We start from the raw sequence: 21456 nt of genomic DNA, 5'->3' as shown, positions 1-21456 counted from the left end.
CTGCCGCGGCACCGGCGGCATCGGCGTTGTGGCGGGCACATGCTAATTTATAATACTACTACCGCGGGCACTAAGGTTGTAATCTATGGTTGTAATGTTAATGTCGCTCGAGAGTTGTCAGTTTTCTCCATTTTTCTGAAGATTTAAATGAGAAAGAAAAAGAAAACAAAGTTTAAACTAAGTGTCCTCATATTATTGTGGGCAAGCCGTGGATGCAAGTGGTGTGGTCGTTATTGTGGTGTTCTAACAAGTGGGAGGCCTTTGTTTAACAGTCGACGTCTTCCGGCTGATTATAAAAGTATAACATTAGTAAAGCCGTAATGGCCTAGTGGTTTGACCTATGGCCTTTCAACCAGAGGATTGCGGCTTTAAACCCGGGCTCGCATTTCTGAGTCTAAAAATCATGCGTGAAAATACATTCAAAATTTATCTAATTTTATACAGGATGTGGCCTGTAATACGAGCAAAAAATTAAAACATAGATCATACTCGTCAAACTGAACAACATTAGTTCAGCGACTTTTAAAAATATTGAAGTCTTTACATTTTCCCTTTTTCATACAAATTAAATACTGCTATCAATGTACGCCATCCTAAAATATAACTGACATCGTCTGTCACCCTACAAACAACAAGCACTTTGCTTTACATTGTTTCTTCGCATTAATTATTTTTAAGAGTTTGACGAATATGATCTATGTTTTAATTATTTGCTCATATTCATATTACAGGCCACACCCGGTATAATACTTCAATAAAAAACAACAACATACCTACAGTACCTAGTCTAAAACCGTCATACTTATAATGTTAGCGAAAATAGTTGTATTTTTAATTTTGTCATAAAGTATTCACGCTGGATAATGAAAATGTCCGGATATAGCTTTCAAGCTTCATTGGCAAAGTGAATACGTTAACATGACAGACAGGCGGTGTGCTATGAATAGGTAAAATTAATGATTTAAAAAGGAAGTGCCATTGATTTAATATTCTTTGAATTGTGTATAACTTTAGCAAGTACTTTTAAGCAGACATTCAGTTCTGTTACTCTTATATGTATACGCGTAGCTTTCACACACTAATTACCTACCTAGTTTATACTTGGTTTATCATATCACCTAATTATGTGTATGTTATACGCAACGTAAGGTAGATAGATACTGTTTATATTGTAAGGTAAAGTTAGTAAAAACTAGCCAAATCTTGAGTTCCATTTGATCTTAAGTTTTGGGCTGATCGCATTTTCATACAAAAGTAGTTTCGTTCTAATTTACAAACGACACACTGAAACGAAATAAAAATTTGCGACTATAATGGGAGCAGCCATTTTGATGTTTATAATAGGTTTCGTACATATTCAATGTAACAAAATAAAATCACATTAATTTAAAGTTTTGTATGAGACATGGAAATTTGCTGTTGTATTTTTCCGTTACATTTTATTTTAACCAAAACTAACTATAAACATCGTAATAGCTGCTCTCATAATAGTTGCAAAGTTGCGTTTTGATCCGTAGTGCTGCTGGTAAATTAGAACGAAACTACGTTTGTATGGGGACGTGAGCGTACAGGGGACTTAAGATTACCGGCAGAATTTGGGTAACATTTGGACTCCAATTATTTTGCCGGCGAAATCTACATCCATTTTGAACTTGGATCTCATTGTACATTTTTATTTATGACAGTATAAGATTAACAAAAGTGTTATAAAAATATGATGGTGTACCGTAACGTTAACGTGTTGTCGGCAGAGCCTCGCACTGCGGAGTATGCGGAGTTGGGGAGCGGGCCGCAGCAGGAGCGGACCGCCGCAGAGACCGAGGCGGCGCACGAGCTGCTGTCGCTCGCGCAGGGCCTGCCGCCGCTGCCCCCCCTCCCCCCACCGCCGACACTGGTCACCGTCCTCGAGCCCGCGCCGGCCCCTCTCCTCCCCCTATACACTTACACCATCCAACCCACCAACATCTACATCATCGCCGAAGAACCCCCTCTCCCCGTCTTCACCACCGTACAAACCGTCGCCCCGTTCGAATTCACGAGCATCGAGCCGCAACTCAACTATGTGACGTACCAGCAGCCCGTGGAGCCGCCGCCGCCGCCCCCGCCGCCGCCGGAGCCCGAGCCCGAGTCCAGCGACGACGAGCCGTTGACGCCGGCGCAGCTCGCGCGCGACAGGTACGGCTGCGACGAATGCGGTAAGCGGTACGCGACTTCGTCCAACTTGTCGCGGCACAAGCAGACGCACCGCAGCTTGGACTCGATGTCGGCGAAGCGGTGCGGCGAGTGCGGGAAGGCGTACGTGTCGATGCCGGCGTTGGCTATGCACGTGTTGACGCATCGCATGGGGCACGTGTGCGGCGTGTGCGGTAAGCAGTTCTCGCGGCCGTGGCTGCTGCGCGGACACCTGCGCTCGCACACGGGAGAGAAGCCGTACCGCTGCGCGGCGTGCGGCAAGGCGTTCGCGGACCGCTCCAACCTGCGCGCGCACCTGCAGACGCACTCCTCCGACAAGCAGCACCAGTGCGCGCGCTGCTGCCGCTGGTTCGCGCTCAAGAGTTACCTCAACAAGCACCAGGAGACCGCGTGCGTGCGCGCCGACAAGCCGTGACCGCCGCCGCCCGCCACCGAACATTGCAACGAACGTTTCTCTATGAACTTCTTTACACCTTTATATTCGAACAATATTGTAGCGTAGCAGCTCGTAGTTTCGACGGCGTCGAAGGAAAAATAAGCAATAATAACGTACCTAATAACGATAGGGCTCTTTCCATAATTCTAAATTTAATAAAATTATATATTTTTCAATTATTAGTCCCGAGTCGACGGAATCGTGTCAATTTATGGCAGGAGCCTGTAATGTTACAGCGTAGTGTAATATTTACACGATAATGTATAGTTAAGTTAGCGTCGCACGGGTGGTGTGTGACATTAGATAGTAGTTACGGTGATACGTAGAGACTTAATGAAACCGTCGAGCTGTGGTACAAAGAGAGCAATAAAGTAACGACCGTAGAGTGCCAGTGATAGGCGATAGGCGACGCGCACGGATAGCGTGCGACGCGTAGCGAGTAGCTTAGCGCTAGCGGCCCGGGAGGACCAAACTGTTGCCCGGGCGCAGCCGCCGCCGCGCGCCCGCGGCGCCGCGCCGCTTTGTCTTGATCGTGGACACGGGAGTCTCAGTAATAATCGCATTTTCTCGCAGTCTCATAACTTGGCATGTTCCGCGCGTTGCTCTTTAAATCGCTCACATTCACAAGCTTTGCAGAATTAGCAGTTAAATATTAATTAAACACGACCAAGTATTTTAGAGGCGTTTGGACACGTGCCGCGTATTATGAGCGCCGTGGCGGGCGCTCCGCGGGCCTGCGACGACCACCGGTTGCCGCGGGTGGGCAGGGAGCGCGGGGATCGAAGTTGTTTTCAATTATTAGGCGAAATCCGCCGCCCGGCCGTAGCTCGGTGTCGGCACTAATCGAATTAAGTAATTAACGCAGTAATAAATTAACTCTTTGTGAATTTGTGAGTGCAGAAACGAGTTTAAAGCGCAGTTTGATTGGACTGTATGCGAGCGCCGGCGCGCCGCGGTCAATCAGAATTGCGAATGGGGCGTGTCCGCAAAGCCGGACGAACCGTAGTTACAGCGAATAAAAAACGACTTTATTGTTACGAGCCTAATGTTTAAATCGGATACGATGTAGTCGTAGGGTAAGACTTCTGTTTTTTATCGTTCCCATGCATGTTCTGTAACTACTGTTCTTAATTTATATTCGTGCATTATATTTTCTGTAACAAAAAGTACCCTCGACGATTTTCGGATTTATTGTTTAATTCATTTCACATAACTTTCGGTACGGATGAAGTGAATTGTGACGTTTCCGTAATAGCGGAAGCAATGTCTAGGACGTGTAAAACATATGCGGGTTTTGAAAGAAAGTATTTTTATAGAAAGTTAAAAGTTACGTGGATATTGAATATTTCACAATGTCTTTCCTTTACGGTAGTGTTTGTTAGAATTAGTTTTTACGAAGTATACATGATATTGAATCGTTGATATTTTTACGTTTATACCTAAGCACTCGTGTGTTGTAAGCACTATCCGTCAGCAGATAGCGAGTTTGAATCTTATGTGGATACATTTTAGGTAGGTTTTCCACCTTAGAATTGACCGTTTTGAATAGTGAAACCTACATAGATAATTGATATACATATTTGAAACTGTAATAAAAATTGAATTCATTTAATCTTCATTCGCATAGTTCTGCTGACGGTATGTGCAAGTACGTAAAGTTACGTGTAAGTACTTATTAATATAATGGTTATGGATTATGGTTTGGTGATTGTAAATATACAAATTATCTTAAAAAACTGCAAAGTATACTTGTAGGGAGCTACTTATGTTTTACAATATCTCACCTTATAAATCTTATATTCATCAGCGGGGCTACTACGTAATTCGAAACGCGAAGTTCGTATCGTACCGTCCCTCTCACTCTCGTATTAAATTAAATAATATAAGCGGGACGACAAGATACGAAGTTCGAATTTTGCACCTCGTAGTATAGGGACAGTCCACGAGCTCGCTACGAGAAACGCGGGGCTGCGCAGGGAAAGCCCCCGCACCCCGCCTCACACCCCGCACTCGTCCAGTGCTCTTTCGGGCATGACGCGACAACAATTTCATCTTGCACTTTTTCGATTGATCAATCGATATCGGATTTAATTCGTTTTTAGATTCCTTGGAGCTCGCGCGTGGAGTGCAGGTTCAATCAGTAACAGAAATGGTTCTCTATCGTTTGCCCGACTTTCATTTGCCATAAAGTAGTTTATTTCTGAAATTGTATTTACTTCAGAGTTGATATTAAACTAACCTAACCTACTTGGATTCTATAAGATGACATTAAAAAAAATCCTGAAAACAGCACGGTATGGCAAGTGAAATTCGGGCAAATGAAGTTCGGGCAAGTAAAGGTATACGAGCAGAAATAAATAAGCGGTAGCGGTACTCAAAATGATCTAAACGCTCTCTTATTACTTTGGTAGTAGAGTCGTGTATAGATTATTTTAAGCACCTCTCATGCTCTTCTGGTGCTGGATGTACAACTCGGTACCTCTCACGCAACGTACGGGATACAAAGTAAATGGACAGGTAATTCAAAGAACACTGAAATACAACATAATACGTAAACAGTTTTATTACAACTCGTATCTCCTGAATTTTTCTAATTTAAATATTTTCTAATATGCTCTTTGTGATCGGTATCCTCCTCAATTGACCTATAGCACTTTTTGGTAAAACTTTTAAATTTTCAAGGAAGTTTAGAATAAAAACTTAGAAGACGAACGTACCCTCGAAGGTACCCACATAATTTTTATAATTTTGATGTGTTTACAATTTGTGCAGTCGAGGTAAAAAATATCTTTACACTTTAGTACCCTGTCACCGTAAGCCTGGCAACAATTATATACGAAATTTCATACTTGAAGTCACAGCGATAAGGTGGTAAAGTGGAAACGTAATCCTTGTTCTCGATTGTGTAAAAATATTTACGACCAAATGGAGATACCATACGAGAGTAGAGTAAAAGGAAAACTAATAAAAAATTTACGCTCTTGAGTTAATGTCGAAGCAATTTATTAGGATGTTTGGTAGTTTTGCTCAATATGGTTAAGGTTTTAAGGTAACGTACGAGTGCTCGTCACTGCCCCAATAGTTGGCATCAAGCTTTAATATTGTCGTCTATTGGGCATTAGCGTGTCGAGCACTGGGACACTTACCTTATTTAGTTTAAATTAACCCAGGAGTTGACCCTGCTCTTAAATAAAATAACTTTACTTATATAAGGTAAGAAAAAAAAGTGGCACCTATACCATAACCACAGACCTTATATCGAGATAGACGAAAAGAGCGCTTCAAACAGTATGAGAAACTAGCGTGTCGAATTTTTCGTACCTACGATGACGTCACGAGCGAGATTTAGTGATGGGAAATCAAGACCTCGCGGTGCCGATTCAAAGGCGCGCGGAGCCGATTGAAAGGCGTGCCGCAGCGCGTCTTTTTCAAAGCGCATCGAGCATTTAGGTCTTACAAAACTTTGACCGTGGATCAAACTTTTTACACGCAAGTTAGGTAAACTTAAGGTCTATCTCGATATAAGTTCTGTGACCATAATCGTAGTCTTAATCTGCGAATAGTTTTTTGATTTGAGCCGCCTTACACTACACCGTGTCATACTATGACCGTAATGGGAACGTGTCATTCATAAATATATTATTTTTATTGAAAAGTATGAGACTATGCCCACTAGCACGTTTCTTAACGCATTCACTGTCACCGACGCAAATATGCGTTTTCGGAACTTCGCCCAGTGCCGCTGTCATAATTATTCATACATTTTGAACGCACATGTGCGTCGGTGGCACTAGTGGAAGTCAGGTTTTCTTGCAAGTCTAAACTCGGCTTTATATTCCATGCCTGACATGTTCCTAATACTGTTATGGTATACCTACGGTGTAGTGGGTAGATACCTTTAAGGGCTGACACTAAAAATGTTTTTTTGAACAAAAACCTATCAAAGAAAACCTTATTTATTTTTTACTTTGTATAAGTAAAGAGATAATACTTTATAAGTCTGTTAATAGTTCTAGGCCTATTTTACGAATATATAGAACTCACTATCCACCGGTAAGTAGTTATAGTATATTGTCAATTTCATAATTTTGTCAATTCCTGAGTAATGTTCTCGGTTAGTCGTAATTAATTGCAACACTCTCCCTTTCAGTAATAATCTGATCAAAATAACGCCCTAATTGTGACCTGTAAAGGTTCTAACATTTTCACATTAAGTTGCCACAATATTAACTTCTTATAGCCAGCGGCGTCCTTAGCTTAATATTACTTGTTCATAGTCTTGTATAAAATCTTATCAGAGGCGTCTTTAGCCCATGTAGCTCCCGTGTGCAATTATTATTTTAGCGCCATCTAGGAAGAGCGCGGTCAATATTGAATAGGTATAAAATGCCGCGGCCGGCGCCCCTAACACCGCTGCGCCCGTGTGCAACGCACACCCTGCACTATAGGTAAAGACGCCTCTGCTTATAGCTCACTGTGAACTGTGACGAGGTTATACAAACATGAATCACTTAGGACAGGGCTTGCCTTTAGCTTAATCAGTGCACAAAACTTTTATTGTCTCCTTTCTTGGAGGGCGAGGTAATGTCCGCACGTCAATACGCTATTTGGTATCACGAAACCATTTTCTTACACACCGGTTCTTAAATTACCATAATTAAGTAACGGTATCGAATTAAAACTTCAGAATAAGACTGATAGGAGAGTGGGGCTACCGGCTCGACTGTACTCAACCGGCGCCTACATTCCGCTTCTCATGTCAGTGCATCCTTCTTTAATTGATTGGAAGTGAAAAGGATACATAGATGGAAATGAGAATCGGAAAGCGGGCTTACTATCAAAACAAGTGCGCCATCCCGCTCACTTACTTAGTAATGGAGCGAGACAACGAACTGTTCGGAGTATGATCGAGCTATATCGGAACACCGAATCAATTCGGTATATCGACGCAAGTCTTCCATATGCAACGGTCTCAATTTAGCATGAAAGCGTATTTAAATGTTTGGTCCTGCGTAAACTGGATTGAATGTCTTTGTGGATATACTTTGAAATTTAATTTTAATAAACTGTCATTACATGTTTAAAAATTCGTAACTAATCTGCCAATAGAAAGGAAGGTACCATTTGTAGAATTTTCTGCTTCGATTCAAAGCACACTTTGTTGAAATTACGCGACCAGATTTCCTCGTCATTATACCAGTACAAGTAACACATTTCCACAACTATGCCATGTTTTCGACTGAACTTCGGTCGGGCGTCAGCCGAAGTTCCGCGGCTGCGGGGCTACTACGAAATTCGAAAATCGAAGTTCGTGTCGTTCCGTCCCTTCGGGACTTATACTATTCAATACGAGAGTGAGAGAGACAATACGATACGAACTTCGATTTTCGAATTTCGGAGTAGGCCCTCTGATCACGCCAAAATGTGACGTAAATTACCCAAACATGTAGTTGTTAATGAGGGCTATCGTTTTTTGTCTCACTAGATGGCGCACTGTTGCGTTAGGTTTTTAAGTATGGCTTTCAAAGTCTGTTATTACGGGCGTGAAAACAAAGTTTAGATTAAAATCATATTTAATACACCTTAAAACCGTACCATAAAAATATCGAGCATGCCACAGTGTTGTATAGTCCCCGTTTTGTTGAAAAAAGGGAGGACAAAGGTTTCCCGAATCAGACAAAACACATTTCCAAAACGCATGTTTGCCATGAACTTCGGTCGGGCATAGCAATTTCCGCCTTACACGAAATTAAAATCGAATTGTAGTTCCCCCTATGAGATTTACTATTTCGAGATTTCGGAGACCTACGCTGCACGAACTCTAGTGGCGAATTCATACGCGATAACCCCCATTGAAAACACTTTAGAGGCGTAATCACGCCGAATTTCAGCAGGGCTACTACGAAAATCAAAACTTGAAGGTCGTATCGTACCGTCCCTCTCGCTCTCGTATTAAATAGTATAAGTGTCAGAGGGATCGGACGACACCAACTTCGAGTTTCGAGTTTCGTAGTAGCCCTGCAGTTGCGTAATTTCCATTCTCATGTGTTTCATATCATAACCAGGGATCAAACGGATTAGCGTTATTGTTCGCAATATTGTGGACATGATTCCAAAATCAATAAATTGGTTAATTAATTTTCTTCAAACTATATTCGGATTCCTGGAGACACATGTCCTGGACAATTGACACATGTTCTCAAAAACATTATCTCAATAAAAAGTTAATAAAAGTAGCAGTTGCTATCGTCGGAATAATATAAACTTACCACTGAAAATTTGGAAATAAAAATAATATTGTTTACTTTCTTTAATACGTCCACATTATAACAAATATTTGTGTTATTTATTTACTAGCAATCAAAATTAAATCTCAAGTAAGAAATAATTTCTTTATTGATTATTTAACGAATTTTGGAGTCATGTCCACATTATTGCAAACAATGACGCCAATTATCCGATTACGTTGCGACGTAAAATCTTCGGCAGTTTGCGTAGACATTTTCAACTCTAAAATTTGTGTAAGAAAAATAATGGTAACTTAACATAGCCACGGTATTATAACATTAAATATCTTGCATTGGTTTCGATCTAGTTCACGCAGCCACCTAATTAACTATTAATAATTAAACAGTTCAATTAATCAAAAAATTTGTCAAAGCTTTTATGCTTTGATGAGAATAAAGTTAAAAAAAAATGTCTAGTGGATAATCCGTTAAGAATTGTAAAAGAACGTTTGACTTGAGCGCACCAGCGAAAATATCTCTAAATTAATATACAAGTTAAGTTAGTCGCATATTGTCATTATTGAATTATTAGTTGTCTGTTTACTATCCTTACATGGTTATAAAATGTATCCGAAATATTCCACCAGATGGACAAGTTTGACTGAACACTTCGAGTTTTTCAGGATTTTTCAAATTGATTTTAACAAATGTTGATATATTGGTTGTCGAAAATATGCCGTCTCGTGTCAAAGGAGTGATTTCATATCCAATAAAAACAAATACTGGGGCGTTAAACTTGTTGAATTGTCTGTAGAAATGTTCTGGATGAATTATATAATACCATGTGTACTTATGTTCAATTCATGGTACTTAACTTCCTGAGTCCCGACATTTTTTAACAAACAGAGTGCTTAAGACCTAGCTGTGGTTGACCTGCTTTGTTATGTTGGATATTATTTCAAAATGCTTAGAATTCTTTATTCAATGAACAATTTATGCTTTATAAAGTACATTTGGCCGTTATTCTTAGTGTTAATTGGTCCTTTATAAAGTATGCGACGGCTCAGGAGGGTAAGTACATTCTACACATTGGTAAGTTATTCATACGCCGTCTACATAACACGCACATTAAACTCCTTCACATAGCAAAAACAAAATAATAAGTGAAACGTATTGCACTATACCTAAATACGCGTACACTAGTGTACACCATGTAATTAAGTGAACACCAATAAATATCTGAACCATACACCCGTAATCAATAATAAATATACAGTGTAGTACTAAAATTGTAATTACAAAACTACCGATACAAGAATGTCTGTCGTGCCATTTCACTAGAAATAGATATCTAAACTAAGCAATAGGTGGATTATGGTGAGGATATTGTTATAATTTATTTGATTTAGTGTATTTTACAACACGGTAACAAATATTATACAGGCTGTTCATAATCACATTAATGTACGTAACGTGAGACGATGTTCATCTTGTGCGATTACAGCTGGAAATACAGCCTGTGTACAAGTGAATAAAATGGATATACCCGTGCAATTTAAATGTTAGTACTGTTAATATTAGAATTCTGAACTTCTTAGTAAATAATATCACCTAAGTGTCAACCCTGCATCCCATTTATAGTACTTAGTAAGTTCTAAGTCTAGTCTGTAGTCTTAATATACTTAAAAAGTTTCTTGTACTTAGCTTCGCTGAGTAGCAGCGACATTTAGAGTAACAGGTATTCAGTACTAAGTACTTTTAGTACTTTAGGTTAAGTTACAAAATAAGATGCAATTATTAAGGCAATTTATATTAAATGGGTAGTATTAAGTATTTAGACGTAGTTATTCTGTTTGGACATGCGGGAAGGCTAGAAATTTGTCTGAGTTAGTTGTCATTAAAAATGACTGTGTACTTTAAGTTGTTGATTTGAAAATAATGAACGTGATATTGTACCAAAGTAATAATTTAGTTTTTTTAAGTGGTTCAAACCAGGATCTGTTTTTAATACGTATTAAGTAATAAACACATATTTCGATTACAGCTTGAGCTTCTCAGGCTTGACCGTTTCCAATGTAGGTAACCCAAATATTTTTTGTTTGTAAAAATAATATGAATTTGTATGTTAGGACATATTTGTGAAAGACTGTAAATGTGACTGTTTTTGAGGAGTCAGAAAAACATAACGTAAGGTATTTTATTGACTACTACTAAAATGTTACTTTCTAATACTCGTAAATTAACCTTTCGCTAATTACGATCTATTTCCATTAAACTTCTGCTTAGTCGGTAAGTAATCCTGAGTCTAATTGATTGCAATCACAACAAAATTTAACTTACACAATACCTATATATGAAAATTTATTTCACTCCAGGAAAATTATTCTAATAATAAATAAAAAAATATATCAAAAAGCAATACATTACGTACAATTTTAGAATAATATGTAAGCTATTCAGAAAACGGTATCAAAATTATATTTACTACGACTAATATAAATCAAAATATTTACGATGTCAAATTCATAGAAATAATCGACTAAATAGGTACCTATTACCACATACATCAGTTGTGACATTACAACAAAATTGATATTCCAACCAGAAATCCAAAAATGCATAAAAACGCCAATAACAAACTGTATTGTTACTAGCTATCTATATTATTTTTACAAGCTGTTATTTAATTTACTCTCGTATTTATTTTGTTTGTTTCTAATCTTGCAAGTTAATTTTGATCCACTTCCAGTGGTCGGATTAAAATGTGATATACCTACAATACATGAGTTGGGTGGATCATAATGCAAATAACATAAAAAAGTGAGGCCAGTATAAAACTTGTATTAAAAATGTTTTTTTTTAACAAATAATTATTTGGGTGTTTTCGGCCATGTGCTTGCATCAATCGTGCCATTTGAAACTTCCGTCGTTTCAGTGAATTATAGTGAATACTAAGTATTTTTTTTTATAAAAAATCAGTTGAAATGGCTAAGTAATACGGGGAGGCTTACGGGGAGGGGATGTCAATGTCTAACAATTTAACCCCCAAACCCCCCGCACTCGTTAAAAAAGTTGTAAATAAACTTTCGCAGAACTCACACGCGGTATAAAAGTTTGGTTTTAGAATATTTTTCTTTGATATTAACAGGCGGAACATTTGGTCTTGCGTTAAAATAGCCAATAACCGGTTTCATTTAAAACGTTTGCTTTTTAGGATTCAAACGACATTAATTAAAAACGACGACTTTTTTTCTATGAAACGATGCACAATGAAAAACAGCTCATGTTATTTTTTTCATTAATTGAACGGCTGTGTTGAATTTGCATTGACGCTCGCGACAAATTTTTCAGTATCGAACATGTTTATCAGTTTAACAAATTATGATCTATCTATCCATTATATATTGTAAATTAATCCCTGTTTCCCTTGGCATATACCTTATAAAAGATCTAATCCATTTCATCCATCTTTAAAAAAAATGTCTATTGCTTTGTAGGAATGTTCTTACGGCTTAAAAAAAAACGAAATGATTATATAAACTTTTCTAATGTACACTTAGCGCGTAAAATTAGAACCCGCTTGGGACTACGAGCTCAATCCCTCTAAATACGAATGGAGCCCGTGTTTTGCTGTAGGATGTAACTTAACATTCCCCACCAATGTTGCCTCTCAAATTTTCTTGGTAAAGCCACCTCCTGTCATGAGTGCTTTGTGGCCGCGATATTTCCGCAGTTTTCAATATGACCAACAAAAAAACAGGCCATGTGCATGTCGTACTCGGGTACTGAGTGTTCCGTACAAATTTAAAATTTAGCTCGAGTTTAGCTCGACATGTTTAGGGCTAATCCGTAGCCCTTCGTCTTCGGAGCAACGCGACTCATCGGCTGCTGCAACACGCGAAAGGCTACGGCATGCGAAGGGCTACGGATTAGCCCGAAACATGTCTAGCTAAACTCGATTTAAGACGTGAGTTATCCGGGTCAATATATTTAAATATATGTGTACCTAAATACTGGGTGTTTCTATGAAAAACAGTTTTTTTTTTGAGAATGCGTTTCAAGACCATTTTTGTTTACTTGTGTTACTCTTTGCCTTTCGATACCCTGCAGATTATGATACCTACCTACATATGGTTTAAAAAAAAGCACTCGCATAAGAATGTTTGTTTTGATCGTGTGAGGCATGATTCTGGTAAAACGAACGAAACGAAATTTGTTTTTTTTTTTTCGGTTGCAAGAATAGTCTCTTAAATATTACCTAATTACAATTTGATACTTCCACGCATTAATCCAACAAAAGTGAGCCAATAATGGGTTCTTTTCCTTTTAAGCTACGGAACCCTAGAAATAGCCGGCGCTTTGATGTGACAGATTTTTTAATAAAATGAACACGAAACTGCGGCCGAAGCATCCACTTGCACCGAAATTGTGGACGTATTTTTCGTACGGTATTTTATAGTCATGTGATCGGATTTTTACTTTTATTTGACAAGTATTCTGTTAGTTTAGAGGTTTAGAAGCTTCGGTGAAATTTTTTTGCAACAGCGAGCCAGATGAATTTAACAGTTTTGTGAGAGAGCTCGTCACTGTCCCAATAGTTGGCATCTATAATCTTATGTCATTAGCAATAGAGATTGATTTACTTATATTTTCGTGATATTTAACATATTTTGGATCATTATTCGAGTGTTCCTACCGCCTAAATTATCGTGGTCACATTTTTTATGAATTGGGTATAAAATTTGAATTTTTTGACATTTTTGATTATTTCTTAGACGTTCTGTACTTCTACCAGAAAGGATTGGCCACACCGCTGCTTAAATAACGTTACGACTTTTGGTAGAGAGCATGCGGTAAAGTCCTGAGTCCTGACGTTTAAGGCACGTCACTGCGATTCCGCACCGTTTGCGTAGGTATTTTAAGCAGCGGTGTGGCGAGCATGCGATAAAAACGGCGCGCATACGGTGCGTCACTGCGATTCCATACCGTCACCGTTTTTTAAGCAGCGGTGTGGTCGTGGCCTAACCCGGAAACTGTAACGGAATCATCGACCATGTCAAAAAAATGTGTCAACGTAAATCAAATAAAATAAACGCTCAAATAATGACCTTTTCATGTCAAGACTTTAGCTGTTAATAAAGATGACAGTTTAGGTATTATTTTTAACGATTGATTCACATCAGATTTTTCAAGCCAACGGTTTACCTTTAAAGCGGAATTCAAGCCATTTGACTATAACAAAAATTAGCACTGCAAAGCTTAATATTTTGAAAATAGAGCCCGAAATCTAACAACGGTTTCAGCAAACCTGAAATATTAAGAGACCTAACCAAAGATACCCCACTTCACGAGTAGGTGTAACACATTTTTTTTAAATAACATCTGAATGGTTAGTATATAAATGCCGATGATGCTAAATTGCCCCCGTACCAAGACACAGCGGTAACACCGCCATGTCCGATACACTGATTGTCACTGATTTATCGATTAAACTTTGAGCATCAATAAATTGTCTAAATTCAAGTTATTTAAAAATGTTACAACACGAAAGTAACTTATTATGCGAGTCTAATCGAACCCTGGATTTTAAGGCCCAAATGGGGTCAGACACCTGCTGTATATTTTAACTACTTCATAGATTCAAACTACGGCTTTCATTTGCCAATGCTTAATAAGGACCTATACCTATAACATTCAAACAGTTATAGAACTGAATACTTACGAACAGAAAATAAACAATAATGAAATTACTAATTTAATTGTAGACCAATTAGAAGTATTTAAATTATTTTAAATATTGCCACTATCGAAAAGCCTCGTATCGCAAATCATTATGTAAACTAAACTGAACTCTAAAGCAGGCAGGGTAAAGCTTAATAAAATTACCGATGTTGTCTCTTATTAAAGTAGTGACGATATAAACGTGACAACAATAATTATCACCAAATGATGTAAATTTCCGTTTAAAAGTAATTGTGAGATAGTTTTACTTCCAGTGTTTACATTGAGATTTGGCACGGATACGTACTGGTTATTAGGACGACAATACAAGGACAGTTTTAGCAAAAATGCTTGACTTGAAAAATATTTTTTTAACTAAAGAGTATTCTGGCAGTTCGCTTGACAAAGTAACAACAAGTTTAATGCCACCCGAACTTAATCGAACGATACACCGCTGTATTTGGTGGACAAAAAGGTTAACTATTCTTATGCAGTTCATTTTAACCCTCCGCTCCAGAAGAATTTGCGGTTTCAACTCTACTCAGTATTTAATTCTTAAATTAAAAATAGCATTTTCTTGTTTAAAACATAGAGTATCCTTTCGTCCGCTTAAACATAGTTCCTTTTTAACGGCCTCTTCTTAGCAAAAAGCGGGAAAAAGGGCCACAACTAAACACTGCGGGACCTCTGTTTAGAGAGAAAATTACTGGCCATGACAACCCTTTGTGTCGGTCCAGGTGGCACTACGTGACAGATTTAAAGTCAAAGTTGGTCTGGCGCGGTGTTTTTTAACTTGTGTACTAAGGATGCTTTTACTTTTAGGTCGACCGTTAAACGTAAGCATCAACTTATGACTGTTTTATTACACCAGAGGCCGTATTGCCTAACGTTTCTGAAGCTCGTGACCGCAATCAAATGACAGTTTTTGTATGCGAAATCTGTCATTTGATTGCGATCGCAAGCATCAGTAACGTTAGGCAATATGGCCTCAGCTCTGCGGCGAGTATTTTAAAGATTACATAAAACTGAACTGACTCCAAAAAAACATGAATATAATTTTCTACTGCTCTGTTTGAAGTCGGTGCCTCAGCTATTTAGTGTCACTAACCTAAGTTCCCTGGATTTCCCCGAGATGTACTCGTCAGATCCTGACTTGGCGACAGTTCGACCTCATTAGACGTATTTACATTCCAAAAAAAGACTATTCGATTTTTAATTGACGGTAACTAACATGAAGAAAAAAATCTCCTTTTTTTGAAGTTGATTAATTTTTTGTAATTAATTTCTCGCCTATTTATCAAAATGATTAAAGTTTTGCAGTGTAAAATATGCAGAAATGCTACTAACTATTTCACTCAGTATGTACGTAAAAATGACAATCAACTGGTGTAATTTGAACTTCAATAGACTTACTTCTAAAAGAGACAATTAATCAATTAATTTACGAAAGCCGAAAGTTGAGATTATAACTGTTATGTATTGAATGCTTTTGGCTTAGATTTTATATCTGACCCTTACGTTTTATATCTGACCTGTTACTTTTGGTATTATTGATGGATGATCTAAGTCGAAATTCGTATGAGAATTATTTGCATACTTTGAAGTTTATATGACTTTTATATGACATTACTGAATGCCACCATATATTTTTTATTCACTTAGTTTAATGATATAACCGAAACTAACTTACAAATCTTTCTTCGATGTACGACAACGAAAAATTGAGAATAAAAAAGCTTAAGTATTTTTATATATATTGAATAAGACATTATTTTGGGCATTTTAAAAATTACAACGACACTACTGGGAAATATATAAGACGCTCTTTATAATAATATTTATAAGTCTTATGGACGATCTGAATAAAAAATATTTATTCTATAAATTGCAAATTATCACAGAATGACAAAAATATAATGAATATGAAACAAAATTAAACCGTATTAATGAACCTATTAATAATAATATAGTACTTATACATACATTATACGTGACTGCATGTTTTTATAAGAGTCCCACATTTAACACGTAGGCATTATAATTGTATAAAAGTAGCATAAGCAAACTAAATCATACAGCGGGCATCGGGATAGGAATGAAAATAGATTTACACAATGATTTAAAGATTCGTTTTTGTCTTCACTCACTGATAAAATACAGAGTCCCACGCCTGTGCCACATGGAGCGAAAGTACCTACAGATGATAATGTTTTTAAATCGTATTTTGTCGGATTACTTTGTATTTATCTTGCTCTCTCAATTAACTCAAGTAAACTAGTTAAATACGAACGTTAGATAAATACGAACTTTTCCGACAAAATGATGGCGATCCCGGGAATGAAGCCCGAGAATCGAACCCACCCAAAGGTAAAAAAGCACCCGTATTAATTTTTCTGAAATTATAAATCAAAAATTTCATGGGCTTACTTTTGTTTAACATATTATTTTCGAAAAAAAAACACATGATTAAGCCCATGATCGGTATGATTAAGACATGGAAATAAAAAAACTTTGCATGCAGTTTAAATTGTTTTCTTAATCAAAATGAAGTTTCCTTTCAGTGCAATTTGTCTATCTACAATAGTAAGAAACATTACATACCTCTTGTGGCGTTGCCGTGGGACTCCTGTTTACTCACTCAATAGTTATTTAATGAGAGAATAAAGACAAATCGTGTGTTTTATGATTATTTAAGAAACCAAAATAATCAAAAAAGTTATAAACTTACAATTTATTTTCATTAACAATTGGAAAATCTAGTAAAAAAACACGTTTTCAAGTATTAGGTACATATAACTTTATGTTAAATATGCTTTTTGTAATGATGTCTTATTATAACTGTAAATTATCAGTTGAAAATATCTTTTCTGACTCTATTTAATTTACCAAAACATTTTATAAAATAAGTAGCACATATATTTCAAACTATCTCATTTCTTAATCATAAGTCAGACAATTCAAATTACGATAACATTTCGGTATTTGTTATAAAAATAAGTCTGTTAATAAGACCCCGTTCCCACTAGTTGGGTGTCCGATTTGTAACTAAATAACTCGGTAATATGTTGTCGGATAAATGTAATCTTGCTTTGGAGGATAATTACTTTATTGACAACTAGATGTCGCTGTACTTCAAAAGAAGCTAGATAACGTTTCGCTGACTATAAATCTACCGGGTAGGCCCTCTAACTCGAGTAAATAAATAAAAACATAGATCGTACTCGTCAAATCGAACAACATGAGTTCAGCTACTTTTAAAAATAATTAGTTTTTAATTCTATAGACGTAAGTGTCCCTAAGGCTGCATTTCCATCAGAGATGTGCGAGAATTTGTTGCAGGAATGTGTTTTTCATGAACCAATAGAAACGCTTAGGTACCTCGCCCTCTCCGCTCAGCTGTTTCCACCAGAGCGGTGCTGTGCGAGGATAGGTAAATGAAGCGTTCATAAAAAACACATTTCTCGCAATACATCCTCGCACATCTCTGGTGGAAACGGAGCCTTAGGGACACTTACGTCATTTGACAAACATTGGTAAGTGTCTGCGACAGTTTGGACTTGGAGTTTCTTTTTTCTGATAGTATTTATTCTTATTTTGTATTCGATAACAGTACTAAGTACCCTATTTCCAAATATTGTACTCGTAACATTATATAGTTTTGTCGGTCTGTAAGTTCGCACTGATTTATGTACTGTACCTACATTACGACGCGTACAATATCAAGCAATAACTGTGAACTGCTTACAAGTAATATTAGAAGTAATTCGATTTAATAAAATTGTAGCAAACTTATGTGTTGTTTTATTTATAACTAACCTGAACACGCAGGTTCTACGCAATAGGTAAAATTGCTACTGATAATAAATAATAATAGGATAAAGAAAATATTATTCTATTTAATATGTCAGTTAAATTATCAGAAAATCTTATCATGTCTTAAATGCAATGTTTAACTATGTGACTGTTTGTTGCCTTAATAAATAAAAAAAAAAATCAGATATCAATTTTTTTTCATTTCAAAAATTACGATTATATAATTCAATGTTCTTAATTATAAAAGTAAACAAAACAAAGTAAAAATTTAAATTACGTGGGTTGCATATTACACAAACTATTGCTTTTTTAAATTGGGATAAAGAGTTCTCCATACAAAATGAATCCCAAACTATTTTGCCGGCGCGTCCGTCCCCCGTAGTGTTTCCGGTGCGTTCCCGTTCGGTCGCTTCCGCTGCGGCTTGTTCTCGCTGCGGCCAAACGATAATTTATGACACGCGGATATTACCTTGAATAATTAGTTACACGGCGTAGCGGTGCTACGCGGCATTTGCTACGCGGCGTAGCGGCTACGAGGCGACAGACGCGACCGTTTAGAAAGAAAGATAGAAAGAAAAAACATTTATAGCTTATAAAAAAACCACATATTAATAAGAAGGTACATGCTCAGCTATGATTTAATGTCATTCATGTTGTTTTTTAGGGTTCCGTAGTCAACTAGGAACCCTTATAGTTTCGCCATGTCTGTCCGCGGCTAAGCTCTGAGACCGTTAGTACTAGAAATCTGTAATTTGGCATGAATATACATATCAGTCACGCCGACAAAGTGGTAGAATAAAAAAGGTTTTTTTAGGGTACCTTCCATAGACGTAAAGTGGGGATCATTTTTTTTCTCGACTAAACCTATAGTGTGGGGTAAAACCATTGTGGGGTAGTATATCAGATTTACAAGGAAAATTATAACGACTAAGATTGCTTGAGAATTAGTTGTAGTTTCAGAATAAATAGCAGCATAAGGTATAAAATATATCTAAATTTGGAAGATTCCGTACACAGTACGAAATCCTTAGAAAAATATTGCTTGATTTTTTCGTACGGAACCCTATCTTGGGCGTGTCCGACACGCTCTTGGCCGGTTTTTTATAGCTTGTGTTCTTGGCGCATTCAGCTAAACGGGGACACGTAATCAGATATGGTCTGATATGGATAATATGGGTGAAGTTGTTTTTAATAGCAAATTCTTTGTTGTTTAATAGTTTCTTAAACACGAATGTCAAAAAAACTTCTCATGCTCGTAAAGTTCGTGTTTATGCTGGATCTAGGCGACATAAAATGACTTTTTATGCTCTAGTGCATAAAGTAAAACTTTGTGTCAACCGCCACAAACAAAAAAATCCACACATATTTTTTGAGAATTCTTAATTTATATAAAAATAAAAAAACAATTAAAGTAAATCAATCATCATCATCATCATCTCAGCCGCAGGACGTCCACTGTTGGACCTAAGGCCTCCCCCATAAATATATCTATAACTATGCTATTTGACGGTATAAAAACTATCCTATGTTCTTCCCCGGGACTCAAACTATCTGTATACCGAATTTCATCTAAATCGGTTCCGTGGTTTAGACGTGATGAAGTAACAAACATCCAAACCTACATCTTCACAAACTTTCACGTTTACCATATTAGTAGGAAGGATTACTACATGATTGATTCGAGAAAAGGGAGAGCAGGAGTTGTACTGCAAATTGCTTGCAATAACATTTCGGTTCCATTTTTAGTTCATCTCTTCTAATATTAAACTGTCGTTTTGCTCAACTAGACATGACATGATATTAAAATTGAAGTGTATTTTTGCAGCTGTGTAGTATACGACGCTCTATAAGAAAAATAACAAATTGGCTCCGTGATAATTTCTAAAAATCCCCTGGGTCTCATGGTCTACAAAAGTATTTCTGTCAACATTCTCCTGTTTCAGTGCGTTGTGGGTATGTTTCTTATTTATTTGCATATATTTTCCAAGTACATACTCAATCAAATGTGCAGAATAGCGCAACATAATTTTATGCGACATATTAAACAGGAGACTGTCAAATCGCGTATAAGACACACGCAAAAATATGTATACACGACTTTATGCACTTAACATTAAGGTCGTGTATACATATTTTTGTAACTTTGGCCGTGTCTTCTTTGCACTTGACTAATAATATTGCAAATATGCCTTGTATTTATTATACTGACGCAATGTTACACGATCAAATTAAAACAGTAGTGAAAAAATTGAAACAAATCTAGCTGGAATACTTATTCGCAATAATTATTTATTATTTTTGTCTGTATTTATAAGCGACTTCAATTTTGACTTAATATGTATAATCTTTTTTTTTTTTTGTTATTATTGTTTTATTGTACTCGCATGACATTTTTTATTATTTATTTTTGATTGAATTGTGTTCCAATGTATTCTTATTTTTTTATCAAATTCTATTTTAATCTGTGACTATTTAATTATATATATTTTTTTTTAAGTACCAAATTTTAAACATTGTAATGGACATCTCGCATTTATGGTCAATGACATGTGCTCCGTAATTGTCATGTATATTGGAATAAAGTACCTTTAAATAGTTTATAATATGGCTCAAAGTGTAATATACATGATGTGGATGTACTTTCTAAATAAATAAATAAATAGTTCTTTCGTCAGTAGCTTAACAGTATTACTGTCTATTTTATCGCAGACCCGTCATAAGCTGGGATTTAAGGAATTTGCAAAGGAATAAGAAAAAAAATAATAGCATTAATACTATTAAACGAACTAGAGGGCATAATCCATCTAGCGCATCATTGAATGCATCAAAGCTAATATAGGACGGCATGTCACAATGAACGCAGCGGGTCAAAGCAAATGAATTTATTATGCGATACCAGGCCACAATCGCATAGTACAATGTTTCCACTGGTTGCTCGTGTGTAAGGTGGACAGCGGCAAAGTTTGCTCGGCGTGTTGCTCATCGATCGAGGTGCGCGCGCAGCGAGCGCGGCGTATATAAGACGCGGGCCGCTCGCGCCGCCGTCACTGTCGTATCAGACCGCGT

At 37.0% G+C, this 21456-nt stretch overlaps 1 protein-coding gene across 1 annotated transcript in view; it reads left to right on the top strand.

Annotated features, from left to right (window-relative positions):
• LOC141436820 (uncharacterized) overlaps window positions 1–8263 on the top strand; it is a 32237-nt gene extending 23974 nt beyond the window's left edge. The window contains exon 3 of the mRNA XM_074099900.1: window positions 1752–8263. Coding sequence (XP_073956001.1) covers window positions 1752–2608 — 857 coding nt within the window. The 3' untranslated portion in view covers window positions 2609–8263. The remainder of the gene's footprint in view (window positions 1–1751) is intronic.
• The last annotated feature ends 13193 nt before the right edge of the window (window positions 8264–21456 follow it).

The sequence above is a fragment of the Choristoneura fumiferana genome, chromosome Z (genome assembly GCF_025370935.1).
Source record: "Choristoneura fumiferana chromosome Z, NRCan_CFum_1, whole genome shotgun sequence".
Taxonomy (NCBI): Eukaryota; Metazoa; Arthropoda; class Insecta; order Lepidoptera; family Tortricidae; genus Choristoneura; species Choristoneura fumiferana.
Note: the sequence above shows the minus strand (reverse complement) of the source record. Positions and strands in the feature narration are given on the sequence as shown.